This window comes from Hakea prostrata, chromosome 7 (genome assembly GCF_041222555.1).
Source record: "Hakea prostrata isolate BN-2017 chromosome 7, UWA_Hpros_2, whole genome shotgun sequence".
Classification (NCBI taxonomy): domain Eukaryota; kingdom Viridiplantae; phylum Streptophyta; class Magnoliopsida; order Proteales; family Proteaceae; genus Hakea; species Hakea prostrata.
The window spans coordinates 29,522,484-29,541,520 of NC_142606.1; the positions used below are offsets into that span (position 1 = coordinate 29,522,484).

The 19,037-nt window shown below is 38.7% G+C and overlaps 1 protein-coding gene and 1 pseudogene across 2 annotated transcripts in view; both read right to left on the reverse strand.

Annotated features, from left to right (window-relative positions):
• Nucleotides 1-4,213: 4,213 nt before the first annotated feature.
• The window catches only part of LOC149010875 (TMV resistance protein N-like), a 44,392-nt gene continuing 29,568 nt past the window's right edge, over nt 4,214-19,037 (reverse strand). For both annotated transcript variants that reach the window (XM_089162281.1, XM_089162282.1), the window contains exons 4-6: nt 8,033-9,128; nt 7,294-7,587; nt 4,214-7,190 (exon numbers count right to left, since the gene is read on the reverse strand). In XM_089162281.1, the coding sequence (XP_089018407.1) occupies nt 4,836-7,190; nt 7,294-7,587; nt 8,033-9,128 (3,745 nt within the window). In that variant the 3' untranslated portion in view covers nt 4,214-4,835. The remainder of the gene's footprint in view (nt 7,191-7,293; nt 7,588-8,032; nt 9,129-19,037) is intronic.
• On the reverse strand, nt 14,032-18,446 carry LOC149010876 (AT-hook motif nuclear-localized protein 17 pseudogene; annotated as a pseudogene).

Genomic DNA, 19,037 nt, shown 5'->3' on the forward strand with positions numbered 1-19,037 from the left:
TCCATAATAATTAAAGCATGTTATGAGTACAATCGCGGAAGCGTAGATGAATAAATACCTCAGTGTTTTGTTGTAGATCTGCTTTCTGCTTTCTTCACTCTCCTTGAATCTTCCGTAGCCTTTCACCTTTTGGAATCCTTCGTTTGAGTGTTCGTGGAAACAATCTCAAACCCAAATATTGCGTGTGACGGCTACGGGACCCAAGGAGTTATTTATAATATAAATCCCTAACCTTTAACCACTCCCACAATAGTAAAGGTCAGGTAATACTCCTGAATGAATATGAGCCCAGATAAAAGGACCAGTGTTAGTTAAGCCCACAAAACCCAACATAGTCGCCACCCTATTATTATTAATAATAAAAACCTCAATTCCAAAAAGGGGGGAAAAATTAGTCAAAAAGAATTTCGTTTGGAGGCCCCATTGGTGGAGAACAATACCAACTTCTTTCTCTTTACTCTCTTTGTATTGATATATATCTTGGCTAAAGAATAACAAAGAAATGTTTAACAAATTTTTACAAATACAAAAAATAAAATTATAATATAGTTGGAATTTAAAGATCTTTTTAGTTGATTGGAGTACTTGATGTAGTAATCGAGCAAACCACCGATGAAAGAAATTCAGTCAAAGCTTGAGTGTTGCCTTTACGGTAATTGATAAACTCTACTGCCAAGTGTCGTTCTACACCACCACCTCCAGAATAAATCAATCTCCAACTAAGAAATGAAGGAATTCTACTAATTCCCCCCAAGGATCCAAAAGTTATAGCATAATACATAATACCAAAATAAACTCAACAAAGAACTGAGACTTTGCATGAATTAAGTAAATAAGAATGCAGGGGTGTGTTGTGTTATATAACTCATATGATATGCAAAGATGGGATTAAGTTTATGTAGACCCAAGACCACACCTTACACCTGTTGAGACACTCGTTGAATTCTTCATGATAATGAGTTGGACCATTAACCTACCTCCCCCACAAAGTAAATAATCAATTCCCTACTAATGGAGATCAATAATCTTGCCTCATTTCCACTAATGGAGAATAAATCGCCGTGATCCAACATTTTACGCTAAGAGGATAATCAAGTCCTACATTCACCTCATGGTTATGAATTAGAGTTAATACATTAAATTGTCTTAACCCCACTCATTGATGGCCATGAATGATTACAAAGTGCCAATAGAAATTTAGGGCTAGTGATTACCTATATTTGAATTTAAGAAAATTATATCCAATAAACAAGTCCACCTCATCATCTATGATTAAGATCTTTAAGGCTTCCATATCAATTCCAATTAATATTCATAGTCCCCTCACTACCTATAATTAAGATCATGAAGGACCTCATTACCATCTTTAAAATAAAGAAAAAATAATAAAAGGAAAAAAAAAAAACCTTGAATCTTAATTTAATAAAATTAGATTTTTATCAAAATAATTCTAACAATGCTATTTCATATGGTATGCGTGTAACCTAGTCGTCTATAAAGATGTTCAACCTTGTCAGTCTACGACCTTCATCTGACCTTGAAATGGATAGCTTGAAATATTCAATTGTTTGACCCAACCGGGGGGTAAAAACGTTGGAACCCTCAATTTGGATATTCAATTCTCAATGTACTTTTATTATTGCAGGGACAAATGATACGAAAACAAAGTAGCAGGGATGGGATAAAAAACAAAGACTTAGGGCGCGTTTGATAACGTTCTTAAAAAACTTTTCTGACGTTCTTCTGTTCTTTGGGAACGGAAGAACGGATTAGAGGCGTTTGATAAAATGGTTCGTTCTTCTGTTCTTTAAGAATAGACCAGTCAGAAAAGTGTTCTAAAGAACGCTTTTTGCAGAACATAAAAAAGATGTTTTTACCGAAAAACAGAAACTGAAGTGATAAAATTGGTTCAAATTGAAGCCTTAGAACAAGTTTATCAAACACCAACTTATTTATTTTTCAACAAAAAAGAAAAAGAAAAAAACACTAACAAATTCTATTAGTGTTTTAAAAATATTTTCAGAACGGGTTTATCAAACGCCCAATTTCAAGCAAAGAACCAGTCTTTTAGCACGAAACATTAAAAAACAGTTTTGCATAAGAACTGGTTTCTCAGAGTAGAAACGTTACCAAACGCATACTTAGTTACAGTTTCTTTCCTGTTCCTTCACTCTTGTAACAAAAGGTTTCGCCTTGATGGCAATGAGTTGTGATGGCAAGATTCTCCCTACCCAAAACCTCAAAGAAACCAACTTTGGGGCGTTTTCTGCCATTGTTGCACCTCTTAGGTCTCTGGACATTTGAAAATCAGTGTTGGTGGAAGATAAAACAAAGAGCATTTTGTTTTTTTAAACCATCATTTTTTTTCTTCTAATTCTTTTTAGATTTCATCTTCTCATGGGAGTGCTTGTTTTGGGATTTGAAGTCCATGAAGAGAATATTTCTTCACCCACCCACCCATCTCTTAAAAGTGATATTTTAAAGAACTAATAATGTTCAAGATAGAATAATAATTTTCAATTATGTCTTAGAATGATTTTATTAAGTGAAGGAAAGAATGTAAAATCACATTTCAAGTTTAGAGGTCAATAACAATGCTAAGCGTGAAGGCAATCATTACAAAATAAAAAATAAAAAAAATCATATAATTAGTTACTTTTATAAAATCACTGAATGTTTTAATTAACAAAATTGAATTTACAAAACTAATCAAAACAATTAATTTTCATCTCCTTTAAACATTTTCACCCCTAGAATTAACCATACCAGCGTATTAAACAACCATCTTCTTCTTTCAAAAACCCCAACTTTCCTTTTCTTTTTCAATTACTTTCGTCTAAAAGCAATGGAAAATCACTATTGTGATTAGTTTTGTAAATTCAAAATCAAATTTAGCTAATTTTGTTAATTAAAATACTAAGTAGCTACTTCTATTTTAAAAAAAAAAAAAAAAAAAAAAAAAAAAAAACACTTAATCAAATGTCGTTCAAGCAAAAAAAAATTTCAAATTTTTTTTAAATTTTAATTTTTTTTTTATTTTTTTTGGTGTAGGTAAGAAGGGAACACTTCATTCATACACACATAAGAAAAGATAACTAAAGACACCCAAAAGAATAGGAAAATAAAAGTACATGACAACACAACGATTCGGACCGAACCAAGGACATTCTGAACGAAATTTCTAGGGCTGATTGATATATCATTTCTCGCAGTCGAGGTGAACACAGAGTAAACCGACCAAGGGTCTCAAAATCCCGAAGGCACACGGTCGACCCAGCTGGCAACCGCTCCAAATCTAATTTCAGGCCCTCAATCTTGGGTGACTTAGAAGTAGCCATCCTTTTTTAAAGCAAAATGATGACTAGTTGTTAGGTTTTTTATTAAAAAACTATATTAAGTTTCAAAATTAGTGTTTTGCATTTCTTTTATTTAATTGTTTTGTTTGTGTGTGGGACCCATGAGGTGAGGGTGGTAATGAGGCACCATGAGTAAAGGAGGCCCTTCATGACCTTGGTTATGAGGCTCTTCATGATATTGGTCATGGGTCTTAATGGTCTTGGTCATGGTGGTGTGGTGGGGTTACTTGAAGGGTGGAAGTTACTTCAATTTTAACTCTTGACCATCAATTCTCATTTCAACTTCATGACCATTCATGGTCATTACCATGAGTGGGGTTGAGGTTATTGAATGGATTAAATCCAATTCATTGCCTTAAGAATCCTAAGGGGTTTATTCACATTAGTGGAGGAGGGACAAACCATTGATTCTCCATTAGTGGAGAATTGATTCTTCCCTTGTGAGGAGGTGTGGTTTGGGCCTATATAAACCCAACCCTTCCTTGCATATTGTGTGCAATTGTTGTGTGCAATTGAGGCACTCCTCACTCACATTATTTGTTTACAAAGTTCATTTCTTTCTTGAGTTGTCTAAGTGTTGTGCTCTAGCTTTTGGCTCCTTGAAGGGACTAGAAGAACTACCTTATCTTCTAGTTGGAGGTTGCTTTATCTTGGAGGTGGTGGTGTGAAGAACCCTTGGTAGTAGGGTGCATCAATTACCTTAAAGACAGCACTCAAGGTGTGACTCAACCTCATTGATCGGTGGTTCGTTTGGTTGCAACATCAAGCTCTCCGGATTAGCTAAGGATCTTCATCTCTCAATTGTATTGCAATTTCATTTTTGTATGTTTGAAGAATTTGTAATACAATTACCCCAACACTAGTAGTAATAACTACATTTTGCTTTAAAATATTATGCACCAGAATTGGTTGAGCATCTGAAAGAGAAATCGAATCTGCAACATCTCGTGTGTCTTTGTTTCTTTTCAAGCAATTTAATCCATGAAGTTCCGATCAAAATGATTGCGCCAACGGTCCCAAGACATAACGTATATATTCGTTTCCGTGTTCCTTGCAATATTTAAATACCTACGTACGTATACTCTTTGGTTTAACTTGAAATATCTTCTTATATATGATGCAGTACTTGTAGAAGAATTTAAAAACAAATCCTCTTCATACATTCATTCCAAGTTGTTTAAAACAAATTAACTTTTGACATTTTTTATCCAAAAAAAAATTAAAAAAAAAAAAATCTACCATGTACGTTCATGAATGGTATTATGGTAATAGGAGGAACAGAAAAATAAGTGACCAAGCGTCGAAGCAGAAGCAATGGATGAAAAAAGGATGGCTACTTCCAAGTTCCAAGTCCACCTCCACTTCCTTTTCCACTACGTGATTGCTTAGGGAGGAAAAGACAACAACGGAGGGATCCGAATCGGACCTAAATGGGAATGACATGAAACGTCTTTTTCAAAACCGATCATTAAGGGCGCGTTACGACGATATACGAGAGGAATGGACTGATTGATATATCATATCTCGCAGTCGAGGTGAACGCAGAGTAAACCGACCACAGGTCTCGAATGCCTCAAGGCGCGGTGTCGACCCAGCTGGCAACCGCTCCGAATCTAATTTCAGGCCCTCAATCTCAATCTTGAGTGATTTCTCACAATTCTGCACATCCGCTTCCCCTAGTCCTTTATAATTAGTTAGTTGAGACACTTGTGTAAATGATTCGCAGCTGTTTATTGCCAACCGCTCCAATGAATCCAAGTCTTTAAAGCTTATTACTCCTTTGGTGAAATCCTCTAAACTCCACACGTTCACGACACCTAGCTTTTTCAATTTCGACAAGTCTGATGCTTTTATTAAAGATTTGTCCACATTGAAATTAGTAAGAACCGTCAGCTGCTCCAGGGAATCCAACCCCGCAATGCCCTTAATCTCGAGCAATTCACTGCAGATCCCAACTTCTAATATCCTTAGTTTTTGCAGCTCAAACAAGTTTGATACTCTTGTTAATGAGGTGCAACCAAACACTGTCAACTGCTCCAGGGAATCCAACCCCACAAGGCCCTCTATCTCTGACAATTTCTGGCAGTTCACAACTTCTAACACGCTCAGTTTTCTCAGCCCACACAAGCATGGTATTTCTATCAATGATTTGCAGTTATGTATTGTCAACAGCTGCAGCGAATCCAAACCCACAAGCCCCTCAATCTTCAACAAGTTCTCGCACCACCCAACTTCGAATACCCTTAGCCTTTTCAAGCCAGATGAATCAGGTATTTCTATTAAGGACGAGCAGTAATATATTACCAACCACTCCAGAGAATCCAATCCCACATGCCCATCAATCTGGGACAACATACCACAGTTCCCCACATCTAACACCCTTAGTTTTTTCAAGTCACACAGGTCTGGTATTTTTCTTAATGAATTGCAATGATGTATCGTCAACCTCTCCAGAGAATCCAATCCCACAAGCCCCTCAATCTCATCCAACCAACTGCAGTACCACACATCTAAAACCCTTAGTTTTTTCAACTCAACCAGTTTCGGAATTTTATACAACCCAACAAACGTCAACAGCTCCAAGGAGTCCAGTCCCCCCAGACTCTCAATCTCAACTAACTTCTCACAATCCCTGAGGTCCAACACTTCCAGTTTTCTCAAGTTGGATAATCTCCCGAGCCTCAGTAATCCGCAGTGTCTAATTGTCAAATGTTCCAATGAATCCAAGTCTTCGAGGCCTTCAACCTCCTCTAAATTCGACAAATTAGCAAGATTTAATCTCTTCAGTTTTTTCAACTCAACCAGTTTCAGAATTTTAAGATCACACCCATTTAACATCAACAGCTCCAGGGAGTCCAGTTCCCCAAGACTCTCAATCTTATTTAACTTCTCACAATAACAGAGTACCAACTCTTCCAGTTTTCTCAAGTTGGATAATCTCCCGATTTTCCTCAGCAATCTGCAGTTACTAATTGTCAAATGTTCCAATGAATCCAAGTCTGCCAGGCCTTCAAACTCCTGTAAGCTCGGAAAATTATCAAGATTTAATCTCTTCAGTTTTCTCAACTTGGATAATCTCCCAATCTTCCTCAGTGATCCACAGTTTTTAATTGTCAAATGTTCCAAAGAATCCAAGTCTTCGAGGCCTTCAACCTCCTCTAAGATAGGAAAATTATCAAGATTTAATCTCTTCAAATTTCTTGACCCTAACAAAGCCGGTATCTTCACCAGATTCACACAATCATCAAGGCACAGTACCTCTAACTTTATCAGCTTTGAAAGCACGGGGAGTGACTTCAAGGATATGCATCGTAGAACATTCAAATATTTCAAACTAGAAGGAAGTTCCGGGAGTGATTCTAGTTTGCTGCAGAACCTCAGATCAAGTGTTTGGAGCATGTTAAGGCTGGAAAGTGTCACTGGTAGGAAATGAAAATCATTTCCACCAAGTTTCAAGATTTCCAAAGAGGATAGCCACCCAATCGCATCTGTAATTCCCTCATCCTTAATATAACAAAAGCTGGCATCAAAAGTCTTTAGGTTTTCCAAAAGACCAATGGAATCAGGTAGCTTTTCAAATCCTTCACATAAATGTAAGTTGAGGTTTTTGAGATAAGTCAACCCTCCAATACCATATGGAAGATCCCTGAGTTTTGAGCATCCTCTCATATCCAATGTGACTAGCATCTCAAGATAGTCGATTGATTCATCAATCTCGGCCAAACTTTTACAATTTTGAAGAATCAAGACCTCCAACCGACGATTTGCTAGTGAAGGAGTTTTTGATAGGCAGTGACACCCCGTCAGATTCAAAACTTTAAGAAATTTTGCCACCTGCATCCAGAAAAAGAAAGGGGTGGGGGATGGACCTATTAGAGAGTACTTTTAGAAAGGTTTCTGACCTAGATCAAACAAAAGTGATGACTTTCTATGTGACCTTCAGGTAGTGCCAACCCTTCCAAGAAAATGCAACATCACTATATGATAGATCAAGAACAACAAGGTTCACTGGATCAAATCTCGTTAGTGTAAATTCTAGATCCGCGCATCCTTTCCAGCTAAGCCATACTAGTTCTGAAAAGGACGGCAAGAAGTCTGGAGCAAAATGTGCATAATCAACTTGGAGTAACCTCAGCTTGGTCATCTTAGAAAATCCTGAACTCGTCAAACAACTTTGGCTTCTTGGACTACCTTTGAAGTTAACAGAGAGCCCTTCAACTTTGTCCGTGCCCTAAAACAAAAGATTTGGATAAGAAAAACTATCATAACCAGAACTTGCAAATGTAAACAGCGTTTGTGGAACTGTCGTGCATTAATGGTGTTTTCGTAGTTGTAACTCTGAATAATGTTGTCTCAGTTACATGCTCGTATAGTTTGAATTAAATGAAAGCAAAGACATCTATAACATGGATCCTGATATCTAACAGTCCCATGCAGCAGCAAGTTCATTAACACATGACATTTGTATTTATAAAAATAAATAATAAAAAAAAAACATATTTACTCAAATTTATTAAAACTTAAAAGATGAAGAAATGCCTCTAGGTATTAGGCTATCAAACTTCATCACCTAATGGCTAGTGTTTTCAATGGAAATATATACTTTCTATGCTTAAAAGCATAAATCATGAAAGATGGAATGCATAAAATATACAAACCAGTTATTGAGAACCTACCATACATTTATCCAATACATCTGCAGCGACTTTGTGAGACCACAATCTACTACGCTCTCCTGGAACCTTAAAGTTTTCTTGACGAATGATTTCCCTTCCAAGATCTCTAAGCTGATCATGCATCATTAGTTCATTATTTTCACCAATCTTTATCAAAGACTTTTGGCAAAGAACCTCAATTCCTATTTCAGGGTAAAATTTACACTGGCTCCACATGAAACATGCAATGTCTCTATCCATTCCAATGAAAAAGCATGCAACATCAAGAAATATCTCTTTCTCCAAATACGTTAAGCCATCAAAACTTATTCTCAGTTTTTTCTGAACTTCATCATTAGGAATTTCTTGCAACATCTTCAATGTATCATGCCACGCTGATTTCTTTATGCGGAATAAGTATGAACCGATCACCTCAAGAGCCAAGGGAAGCCCTCCAGTAATCTTTACAATGTCTTTTGAGAGATCTTGAAAGTCCGCCGGAATTTGGTCCCTTCTAAAGGCATGCCTAGAAAACAGTTGAAGAGAATGATTTGCATCCATTTCACGGGGTTCATATATCTCATTCACTTCAGCATTAACTAGGATATGCCCATTTCTTGTTGTGATTATAATCCTGCTGCCCAACCCAAACCAATTATGCTTCCCGACTAACGCATCTAATTGATTATTTTCATCAACATCATCAAGAATAATAAGAACTCTCTTCCTACAAAGCTTATCTCTGATCACCTTCTTCCCATTGTCTATATTATAGATTGTGTGCCTTTTACCTTCCAATATATTAGAGAGAAGTTGATTTTGCAAATAGACAAGACCATAACATTGCGAAGTTTCTCGGATGTCTGCCAAAAAACTACATCCATCAAAGTTATGTGAAATTGCATCGTAGACAACCTTGGCAATAGTTGTCTTGCCAATTCCACCCAGCCCCCAAACTCCAACAATTTTCACATCTTCAGATTTCAGGTTTAGCAAGCTCATCATTTCATCTACATGAGGTTGGATTCCAACCAGGTCATCAGAAATAAACTGGCAGTCTTTTCTCAATATATGGAGAACTTCCGCAGCAACTAAGTTTGTTAATGTTGCTTCATCCCTATTCAATTAAAATGAAGATAAAAGATAAGTAACTTGAAGAGCAAACAGATTACATAGAATGGAACCATAAAATTTTAGTTGGACCAAACCATAAAGCAATAATTTGCATTAATGTAGAAAGAGAAATTTCATTATACGTCCTCTCTCCCTCCAAGGAATATATATATATACACACACATACACATGGGAATAAGGCAAATAGATCAATTGTTGGTTAATTCAAAAAGAAATCATACAAGTAAAAAGGGCAGCGAAACGACCAATAACAAGCCAAATATCACATTTTTTTATGCCCCTAAGCCTAAGCTACTCTTCTTACAAGTGAAAGGCTAGCAAATAGACCATCATTTACAACATTTCCCCAACAACCCCCCACAACCAAAAAAAGAAAAGAAAAAAAGACCAGAAGGAAGGATAACTATTTTGGTTTCCCATCTAATTTATTAGATATATAAAGATTGAGAACTAAAGTAAGAAAAAGAACTATAACAATGACATTGGTTTTGTGCACTTTGACTGTCATTTATTTGAGATTTGTCCTCAAGAAGAAATTTGTCTCCCTTTATATCATTCACCTATCAGCTTGGCGACATATTTATGAAGTCTTAGTTAAGCCAAAGCCCTAAATGGGTGTTCCAAGCTGGACATAGGTGATCTGCACGCTCTGAATTAAGGGGGAGCGTTAACTTGTTTACAATGGGATACATGAACGATATGTATCGTGGGGGTAATATGTGATTCACATGTATTACTGTGATTTCAATTTTTATGTCCTTTGTATTATCTTTGTAACAATAGGATTATTACTCAAGTTTTCGTTTATTTGCTAAGCATTTGCTTCCTTTTATATGTGCAACCAGTTAGGAAGGAGTTTTTCCTAAACTGGGATTGCTGTGCTTACAGATAATTATCGCAGGGAGTAGATTGCTTATGTTCTTCAATTGTAATCCCTCCCATCTTCTTCCTCTCCTTTCTGTTTTGTTTTGTTTATGGTTTGTTACCAGTCATATCTCATTTAGATATCTTCTAATTCAGTTTGTTATTATTTTGTTTGTAGGAGAGTTTGTTATTATTTTGTTTGTAGGAGTTCCTATTTTAGTTGCTTAGCTTTTATTTGGAAGTCATTCTTATGTTTCTCAGTCCTTTGTTTCCTTTAGTTAGATTTTGTTTCTCCTTTGATTTCAAATTTTCAGACTTCCTACATTTTGAAGCTTAGGCCAATGTATAAATAGGCCCCATCAACCTTGCTAAAACTGAGACTTGATTAACGGAATTTATATTGCTTGCTTGTAAGTATTTGGTTTGGGAAAGACTTTTTCTCCAACAGTTGAGATAGCAATGGGTGGAAGACTAAGGCTAAGATAATATGTAAAAATCCAGCAACTCAAAAAACCAGAACCATAGAACAGAGAAGAAAGAGAGGATGATGGAGAAGAGAAAGGAAAGAGGAGACGAGGAAGAGGGATCTTGTGCATGCAAGGCTCCCCCTCTCCTACTTAATAGACCAATAATCAAGAAATCTAGGATATCTTTCCTAAACTAGATAACAGAAAATAGAAACCCAATATTGGCTGCAAAAAAGAAAGATCTAAAAAAGGAAACAATCCTAAATATGATTTAATTCTTGACCAAGCAAAAAGGGAAAGGGAAATTAGTATAAAGATAAATACTAGTAAGTAATTACAGCCAATATCCTCCATGACTCTTAACACTTCCCCTCAAGCTGGAATATATAAATCACTCATGCACAACTTGCAACATCCATTCTTGAAAGCAGGTCGAAAGAGTAGCTTGGTAAAGATGTTGCCTAATTGCTCAGTACTAGCAATGAAGGGAGTAACAATCAACTTCAATATGCTTAGTGCCCTCGAGAATAAAGATTACTATTGTACCCACAACCCCCCCCCCCAAAAAAAAAAAAAGAGAGAGAGAGAGAAAGGAAGAAGAAGAAAGGATTACTAGCATTATAGATTGCAGCTTAATTATCATAAAACATCTTCATGGGTTGAGTGAGTAGCAGCCCCAACTAAAGAAAGAAAGATTTGACCAACGACAATGTAGCAATGGTTTGAGCCATGGCTCTATATTCAACTTTGGCAATTGATCATCCAATAGTAGTCTGCTTTTTGCTTGCCAAAAACGAGGTTACCACCCACAAAGATACAATAGCTAGTAGTAGATTGTCGATCACCAATTGGCCCTGCCCAATCAACATCAGAAAAACCAGTGATATCAATATGGTGATGAGGACGATAAATGAGCATCTCTCCTGATGCTCCACTAAGACAGTGTAAGATGCAACATATAGCTTCCCAATGGATCTTCTTTGGAGAATGTATAAACTGACTCACAATACCCACCGCAGAGGATATATCAAGTCTAGTGGACAATAAGATATATCAGCTTTACTACAAGTTGCCTGTACTGATGGCGGATCATCAAAATCTTCATTGTCAGTAGAGCCAAATTTCTGATAAGGACACATTGGAGTATCTACAGGTTTAGCTAGGAAGAACCTTGCGTCAACCAGTGAATCAACGACATACTTCCGTTTAAGACAAATTGATCACTTTGATTCCAAGAAAATACTGATATAAATCCAAATGAAATCAGATCACTTTTGATTCCAAGAAAATACTGAAATATAAACCCAAGTCCTTCATTTGGAAATACTCATAAAGATAGGTTTTAACTTCAGATATACTAGTAGAATCATTGCCAGATATGATTATATTAACTAGAAATACTACCAAAATTAACACTTCAGAAACTTGACATCAAAGAAAGACAGAATGGTCAGAATAACGTGTGAAAAGCCATATTGAGTAACAATGAAACTAAACTTGTCAAACCACACTCATGGAGATTTGTATGTCAATATATGGCTTTGTGAAGCTTGCACACTTTCCTTGTCACCTCCCCTAAGCAACATACCTAGGAGGTTGTTCCATATATACTTCTTTATGAAGATCAGCATAAAGAAAAGCATTCTTCACATCCAACTAATACAAGGGCCAATCAAGATTTGGAGCTACAGAAATAATGATGCAAATAGAATTGAGTCTGGTAAATGGAGAAAATGTCTCAAAATAATCAAACATCAAATGTCTGACTATAGCCTTCAACAACTAAGCATGCCTTAAGGTGCTCTATTGATCCATCGGGAAGTACTTAATAGTGTACACCTAGTGACAAAGGATGCCCTGTTTATTAAGGGGCAAATCCACAATAGACCACATTTTCGGGGATAACAAAGCATCCGCGTGCTTTAAGGTGTTCAATTGATCCATCAGAAAGTACTTGATAGTTAATGGTGTAAATCCAGTGACAAAGAACACCCTCTTTATTAAGGGGCAAACCCACAATAGACCACATTTTCGGTGATAACAAAGCGTCCATCTTGACATCCAAGTAGCTTTCCAACCCATTTCGAGAAAGAGCCTCAAATGGGAATTTGGAAGTATGGTAGCAGACAAGGACATAAAAGACTAGTGTAAAAGAGGAAGATGGTCAGAAAAAACAAAGTTCCCAATGGGATAAGCAACGGAAGATAGTACAAAAGTTTTTACCTTTTTGAAGAGCAACTGATCGAAACCCAGATTTAGGGTTAAGTGTATTTTGGAAATTTCCCTAAATCTAAGGGCTGCCCAGGAATTTCCAACTAAAGAGAGTAGTGATCCTAGGGTTTATAGGATCTTTTAATCGTCGCAAACCCTGCTGTTATATAATTTCAGATTTGAAATTTGAACAGACAGAAAACTAGGGCTACAGCTAGGGTAGGAGAAGAGCTGGGTTTTGCAGTCCTGTGTTTCAGACCTTAATTTAGTAGTTCTGGAATAGGGGTGGGTCTGAATTGTAACAGAATTAGGTTTCAGATTCTATGAGTCTTCTAATAAGTGCAGGAATTTCTAAATTTCGTCAGGTTTTCTAATTTCGATCAACACAGAGAACCAAATGGGGAGGGAAGGTCCTAGAACTTGCAGGGGCTGGACATGTTGGGGAGAGGGAGTATTAGGGTCACAAAAAGGGGGAGGGGATGCCCAGGGATTTGAAATAGCAAAGGGGAAGGGTTCTAGGGCCTGCAGGAGTAAGGGAGTGATGGTTCTGCTATGTGCACAACAGGGGAGTGGGCAGGGGTATCTTTCCAGTGTTGGAGAGGGTGGAGGGAGGGCTGGGGACTTGCTAGAACTGAAGGGGAAGGAAGAGAGAGGGTGCGATGGGAGGTGGGGTGGGTTTCTTGGTCTACACAAGAGGGGAAAGGGGCAGGGACAGGTACGAATGAGAGAGGAGACAAGGGAGGGGTGGAGGAGGTCTTTTGAACTTAATTGGGGCTGGTGTGCTTGCTTGTGTACTGCTGTATCTCTTGAAGGAAGTTGCTTGAAGATGGTTGGAATGGAGAAGAAGACGATGAACTTGAACAAATTTTACTCAACCAAGTTTACTCAACTAGGGTTCCCTCAACTAGGAAACCCTAATCCGAAATGATAACTTAATTCAATCATCAAAACTGAAAAACTACAATGAACACTTGGCTATCTATAGCCCTTTAAGACTTGGAACCTAAGCGGGAATCCTTAATAGATAAGTATCCCACCATTTGACTTCAACACTTGAATTGGACCCTAATTAAAGACCTTAACTTTATAGTTATGATCCCACCACAATACACGGACTCTTGATTTGGAATCTACTAAAATTAGATTGAATTGTTGCATGGCACCCCTTAAGTGGGGCCCAAATTCTTGACTGCCCGCTTATATGGTATATATTGCACGGTGCCCCCTTTGGTTAAAGTCCAATATTGCAAGTTATCCCTCTTAACAGTCAAAGCCTTTTGACCATTAAGTATGGGTTGTAAATTGTCTAATATACCCTCACTTAAGGGCAAAAGATGGCTCAATTCAAAAGTGTGGTGGCGGTGGATGTTGCCGAGAAGTTGGAACCCAAATCACATCGGAAGGAAAATGACAACTATAGATTGAAACCCCACATGATTCCGATGGAGCAAGCGGCGGAGCTGGGTGCCCATGGCTTCCTTCGCCACTACCAGAAGAAGAACCTGGTGGAGATTGATCTAGTTTACCCGCAATCGGACTCTACAACTCATCTTCTGTGAACAAAGAGTGATCAGATGGACTACTAAATGCTGCAAAGACGACATAAATAGTTCCGGCAGCAAGTAGAGACCAGCAACAGGACCTCCGACGAATTTCCCAAATGGGCCAGCAAGAGAGATACTGAAGGTATTAACTGAAGAGAGTATTAAAGACAAAGAAGATAGCAAAACCAAAGTAGCAGAGATGGAGAGAATATCGAAGCGACCATGGAAGGTGAGAGTAGCACCAAGAGCGGCGGAGGGTTGGCGAAGGGTAACATTACCAACGGTGTTGGCACCGGTGAGTACACAGAGACCAATATTCCGGTGGAGGCGGTTGTTGCCGGCAGGGGAGGGGCGGGTTATGGGAAGAAGATGGGTGAAGGGAGAATCCCTTAAGTGAGGGTATATTAGACAATTTACAGCCCATACTTAACAGTCAAAAGGCTTGACCGTTAAGGGGGGTAACTTGCAATATTTGACTTTTACCAAATGGGTGCTGTGCAATATATACCATATAAGGGGGCAGTCACGAATTTGGGCCCCACTTAAGGGGGTGCCATGCAAAAAACTCAATTAGATTTTAATTTAACTTAAATAAGCACATGTTGAATTCTTATTTAATCAAAACTCAATGCCAATTTAAGATAACTAAGGACTCAGAAAACAATTATAAAACAAACTCCCAAGTCTAATCCAAACACAACTCAAACTTACTCTTAAACTCAAATAAAATTCTGAATTAATCAGAAAATAATTCCAGACTTAAAAAGGGGGCAAAAATACCAAAACTACCCCCTGATAGTGGTTCCACCAGGTGAGGGTAACTTATTGGAGCCATCCTAGGGACCCCACTCGGCCAAGGGGTCCTTGTGTTCACATCAGCCCCCCCCCGGCGCGAAGACGTTCATCCTTGATGAATGGTTGCCTATTGTTGGGACTCTAGATGCGGCTGGGACTATCTTCACACTAGACCTCTATAGAGTTTTGTTGGACTGAGTTACCATAACAAAATGGCTCTGAGTGGGACTCTGTTGACTGGTGTGCATGGCTTGTCTCTTCTTGGCATCTTTAGCTAGATTTAATGGTAGAAGTAAGATTTGTTGTCCTTCATGCTCAAAGATGCACTTGTTCTCCTTGCAGGGGATGGTGACATCTCTATCATACAGCCACGGCCTTCCTAAGATGATACCAATTGTCTTCATGGGAATGACATCACACCAAATTGCATCTGAATAGGAGTGTAGACTTATTGGATAAGGCACCTGGTAACCACACCTAATCTGGAGTCATTCAAACATGTAGGGTCTAGGGTGCTTTTTTGGTGTGAATCCTGTCTTCTGTAGGAAGTCTTCTAACACTGCATTGAGACTGCTGCCACTGTCCATGATGGCTATGGCTTTGAGTCCTCCCACTCTAAGTCCGGTGTGAAAGATAGTGTTCCTCTACCAATCTTCTTCTTTAGTAGCAGTCATCAAAATTTTAGACACTATATTGAGTTGGGCTTCTGGATCTACTTTATCTTCAGTCCTCTTCATCCTCAAACTCTAGTGGTGGGAGATTCATGGGTCTATTCAGTAGTTGTGTCTGGTGGGGGTACCTTCAGGACTGCAAGTCCTCTCTTCCTAGGACACTCTCTAGCAAAGTGTCCTCCTTCATGGCACCATCGTCTTGGATTGTTGCTAAAGACTGGCCCTATTCAAGCAGGCGTAGTTACCTTTGGTGTTGTAGCTGTAGTGGGACTATAGGGCTTGGTAGTGGGTGGGTCTCTTCTAAAGTCTTGGCTACCTGGCTTCTTTTGTGCTAACAAGGACTTTGCTCATACAGCCTTATCGAAAAGATCTCTCAAATCGATCATGTTAGTGACTCCCAAGGTTAATTGGATCTCAAACTTCAGACCAAGTTTGAACTGGGTCATGTCTGGAGTTTGCTTCCTCTAGTTCCTGTCTTGGAAGCTAAGGAATCAAACTGCTATATATAATCTACAACTGACATCATACCTTACTTCAGTGTATGGAACTATTCCTGTAATCCAGCCTTGTAGCTTTCTGGAAGGTACCTCTCCGTGTCAATTCTCTATGCATCTAACTCCTGAGTTCTCTACCTACATAGTAAAGCTTTTCCGTTGTGCTCCATGAATCTTCAGCAGCTCCAACCAATTAGCCTTGGCTAGCCACATCTTTTTGTCTTCCTATAGGCCATGCCAGTCAAAATAGTCATCTAGGTATGCCCTTCAATCATAGAAAAGGCTTGTGGATCAAGAGACCCACTAAACTCCTTCAACTCTAGCTTCACCTTGTGGTGGTCTGTACCCCTTCTCTATTCTTGGCCTCCAGTGAAGTAGGCCCTCGTGTATTTCTACAAATGATGGGTGGGTTGCTATTGCTCTCCTTTGTTGTCCATCTCTTGCTCAAATATGGGGTTCTCATACCTGAACTCTTTGGTATGGCAATTTCTCTCTCTAAACTGCCTAGGGTGATATGGCTCTAGCTCATCATCTTTGTATCTTCTTGCTCCACTTGCTCCTTCACCATGTGGTACATTGACTTGAGAATTAAGTCTAGGGAGTGGTGGGGGTAGAGTTTGTACTGGCTCTACTTTTCTGGCTTGCTCTAGGTTTGTGACTCTTGTATTCATCTTAGTCATTTAGTCATCTTGTAGAACTTTCAGAATTTGTTCCAAATGTTTGTAGATACTTGGTTCATCCATGATGACTACAAACTCCTAGAAAGGTGCTGGAACCGCAGCTCTAATACCACTTGATGTAAACCCAAATCTAGGGTTAAGGGTATTTTGGGAATTTCCCTAAATCTAAGGGCTGCTCAGGAATTCCTAGTTAAAGCAAGTAGTGATCCTAGGGTTTATAGGATATTTTATTAGTTATAAACCCTACTGTAATATAATTTCATATTTGAAATTTGAACAGAAACAAAAAAAACTAGGGCAATGACAAGGGTTGGAGAAGTGTTGGGTTTTGCTGCCCCGTGTTTAGACCTTAATTTAGTAGTTCTGGAACAGGGAAGGGTCTGAATTGTAACAGAATTAGGTTTCAAATCCTAGAAGTCTTCTAATAAGTGCAGGAATTTCTGAATTTGTTCTGGTTTTCTAATTTCTATCAAAACAGAGAACCGAAGGATGAGGGAAGGTCCTTGGGGAAATTGCAGGGGCAGGACAGGTTGTAGAAAGGGAGTAATAGGGTTGCAGGAAGGGGGAGGGGATGCCTAGGGATCTAAAACAGCAAAGGGGAAGGGTTCTAGGGCCTGAAGGGGTGAGGGGAGTGATGGTTCTGCTATGCGCAGGACAGGGGAGGGGCAGAGGTATCTTGCAGGTGTTGGAGAGGGTTAAGGGAAGGGCTGGGGACTTGCTGGAACTGAAGGGGAAGAGACAGAGGGTGCAATGGGGGTGGGGTAGTTTCTTGGCCTGCGCAAGGGGGGAAAGGGGCAGGGAGGGGGGGGGGGGAGGTCTTGAACTTACTTGGGGCTGCCATGATTGCTTGTGCACTGTTGTATCTCTTAAAGGAAGTTGCTTGATTGCTTGAAGATGGCTGGAATGGAGCAGAAGAAGATGAACTTGAACAAATTTTACCAACCAAGGCCTCCTCAACTAGGAAATCCTAGTCCCAAACTCAATAACTTTATTCAATCATCAAAACTGAAAAGCTACAATGAACACTCAGTCATTTATAGCCTTTTAAGATTTGGAACCTAAGCGGGAATCGTAAGTAAAGAAGGATCCCACCACTTGACTTGGATTCTAATTAAAGACCATAACTCTAAGTGGAATTTCTTTATACATTAGGATCCTACCACAATACATGAACTCTTGATTTGGAATCTACTAATTAAAAAACACTTGAATTCTTTTTTAATTAAAACTCATGTGCAAACTTAAGATAACTAAGGACTCACAAAACCATGAAACAAACTCCTAAGACCAATCCAAACACAAATCAACTTACAAACTTAAACTCAAATAGAATTCTGAATTAATCTGGAAATAACTCCAGACTTATAAAGGGGGCAAAAACACCAAAAATACCCCCTAATGGTAGTTCAGCCAGGTTAGGGTGGCTCCAAGGATTCCCATTTAGCATTTCAGCCAGGGGGTCCTTCTGTGCTAAGTCAACAGGATCTTAGAAGCAGATGGTGGACTGGAAAGAGCCTGAGATAGTGTAGAAGTAGCTGGTGGCAGTAGAGAGGGTCCTGCCATCGGTGTCGCCATTGATACAGAATCACCGGCCATCCTTAGTAGTAGGAAGCACGATAGTTGGAGGTATACCGTTGAGGAAGATCAATAAGCTCACCCCTCAATTGTATGAATTCGGCAAGAAACTCAACAAAGAGGAGAGTAGGTTCGAAGATCAAAGACTTCGCTCGCCCTTAAGGTGGTCCAGGGTGAGACTGAATTCTCAACCCCTCCCTTGGTTTTAGAACCCCAATTTTGGAAAAGTTCTGTTAGGTTCTTAGTAGCAGTCGGCGACCTTTTCTTCTTCATAGTTTAATCAATAGGAGAAGAGTAAAAAGGAGCATTCATGAAGAAGTTAAAATCAACATCCACAAAATGACGATTCAAAATTGGGTCAGAATACAGTAACCTTTTTTGGTGGTTAAAAATAAAGAGGTGTTAGGATGCAAAATAGAACATGATATTCTATTATTCAACACAAATGAAGGCATCCGATTAATCAAAAAACGTGTAGTAAGAATTGCATCACCCCAAAAGTTATTTAAAACTTCTATATGAAACATAAGAGAATGATCAAAGTCCAAATGATGTTTATTCTTACATTCAGCAACCCCACTTTGGTGGTGT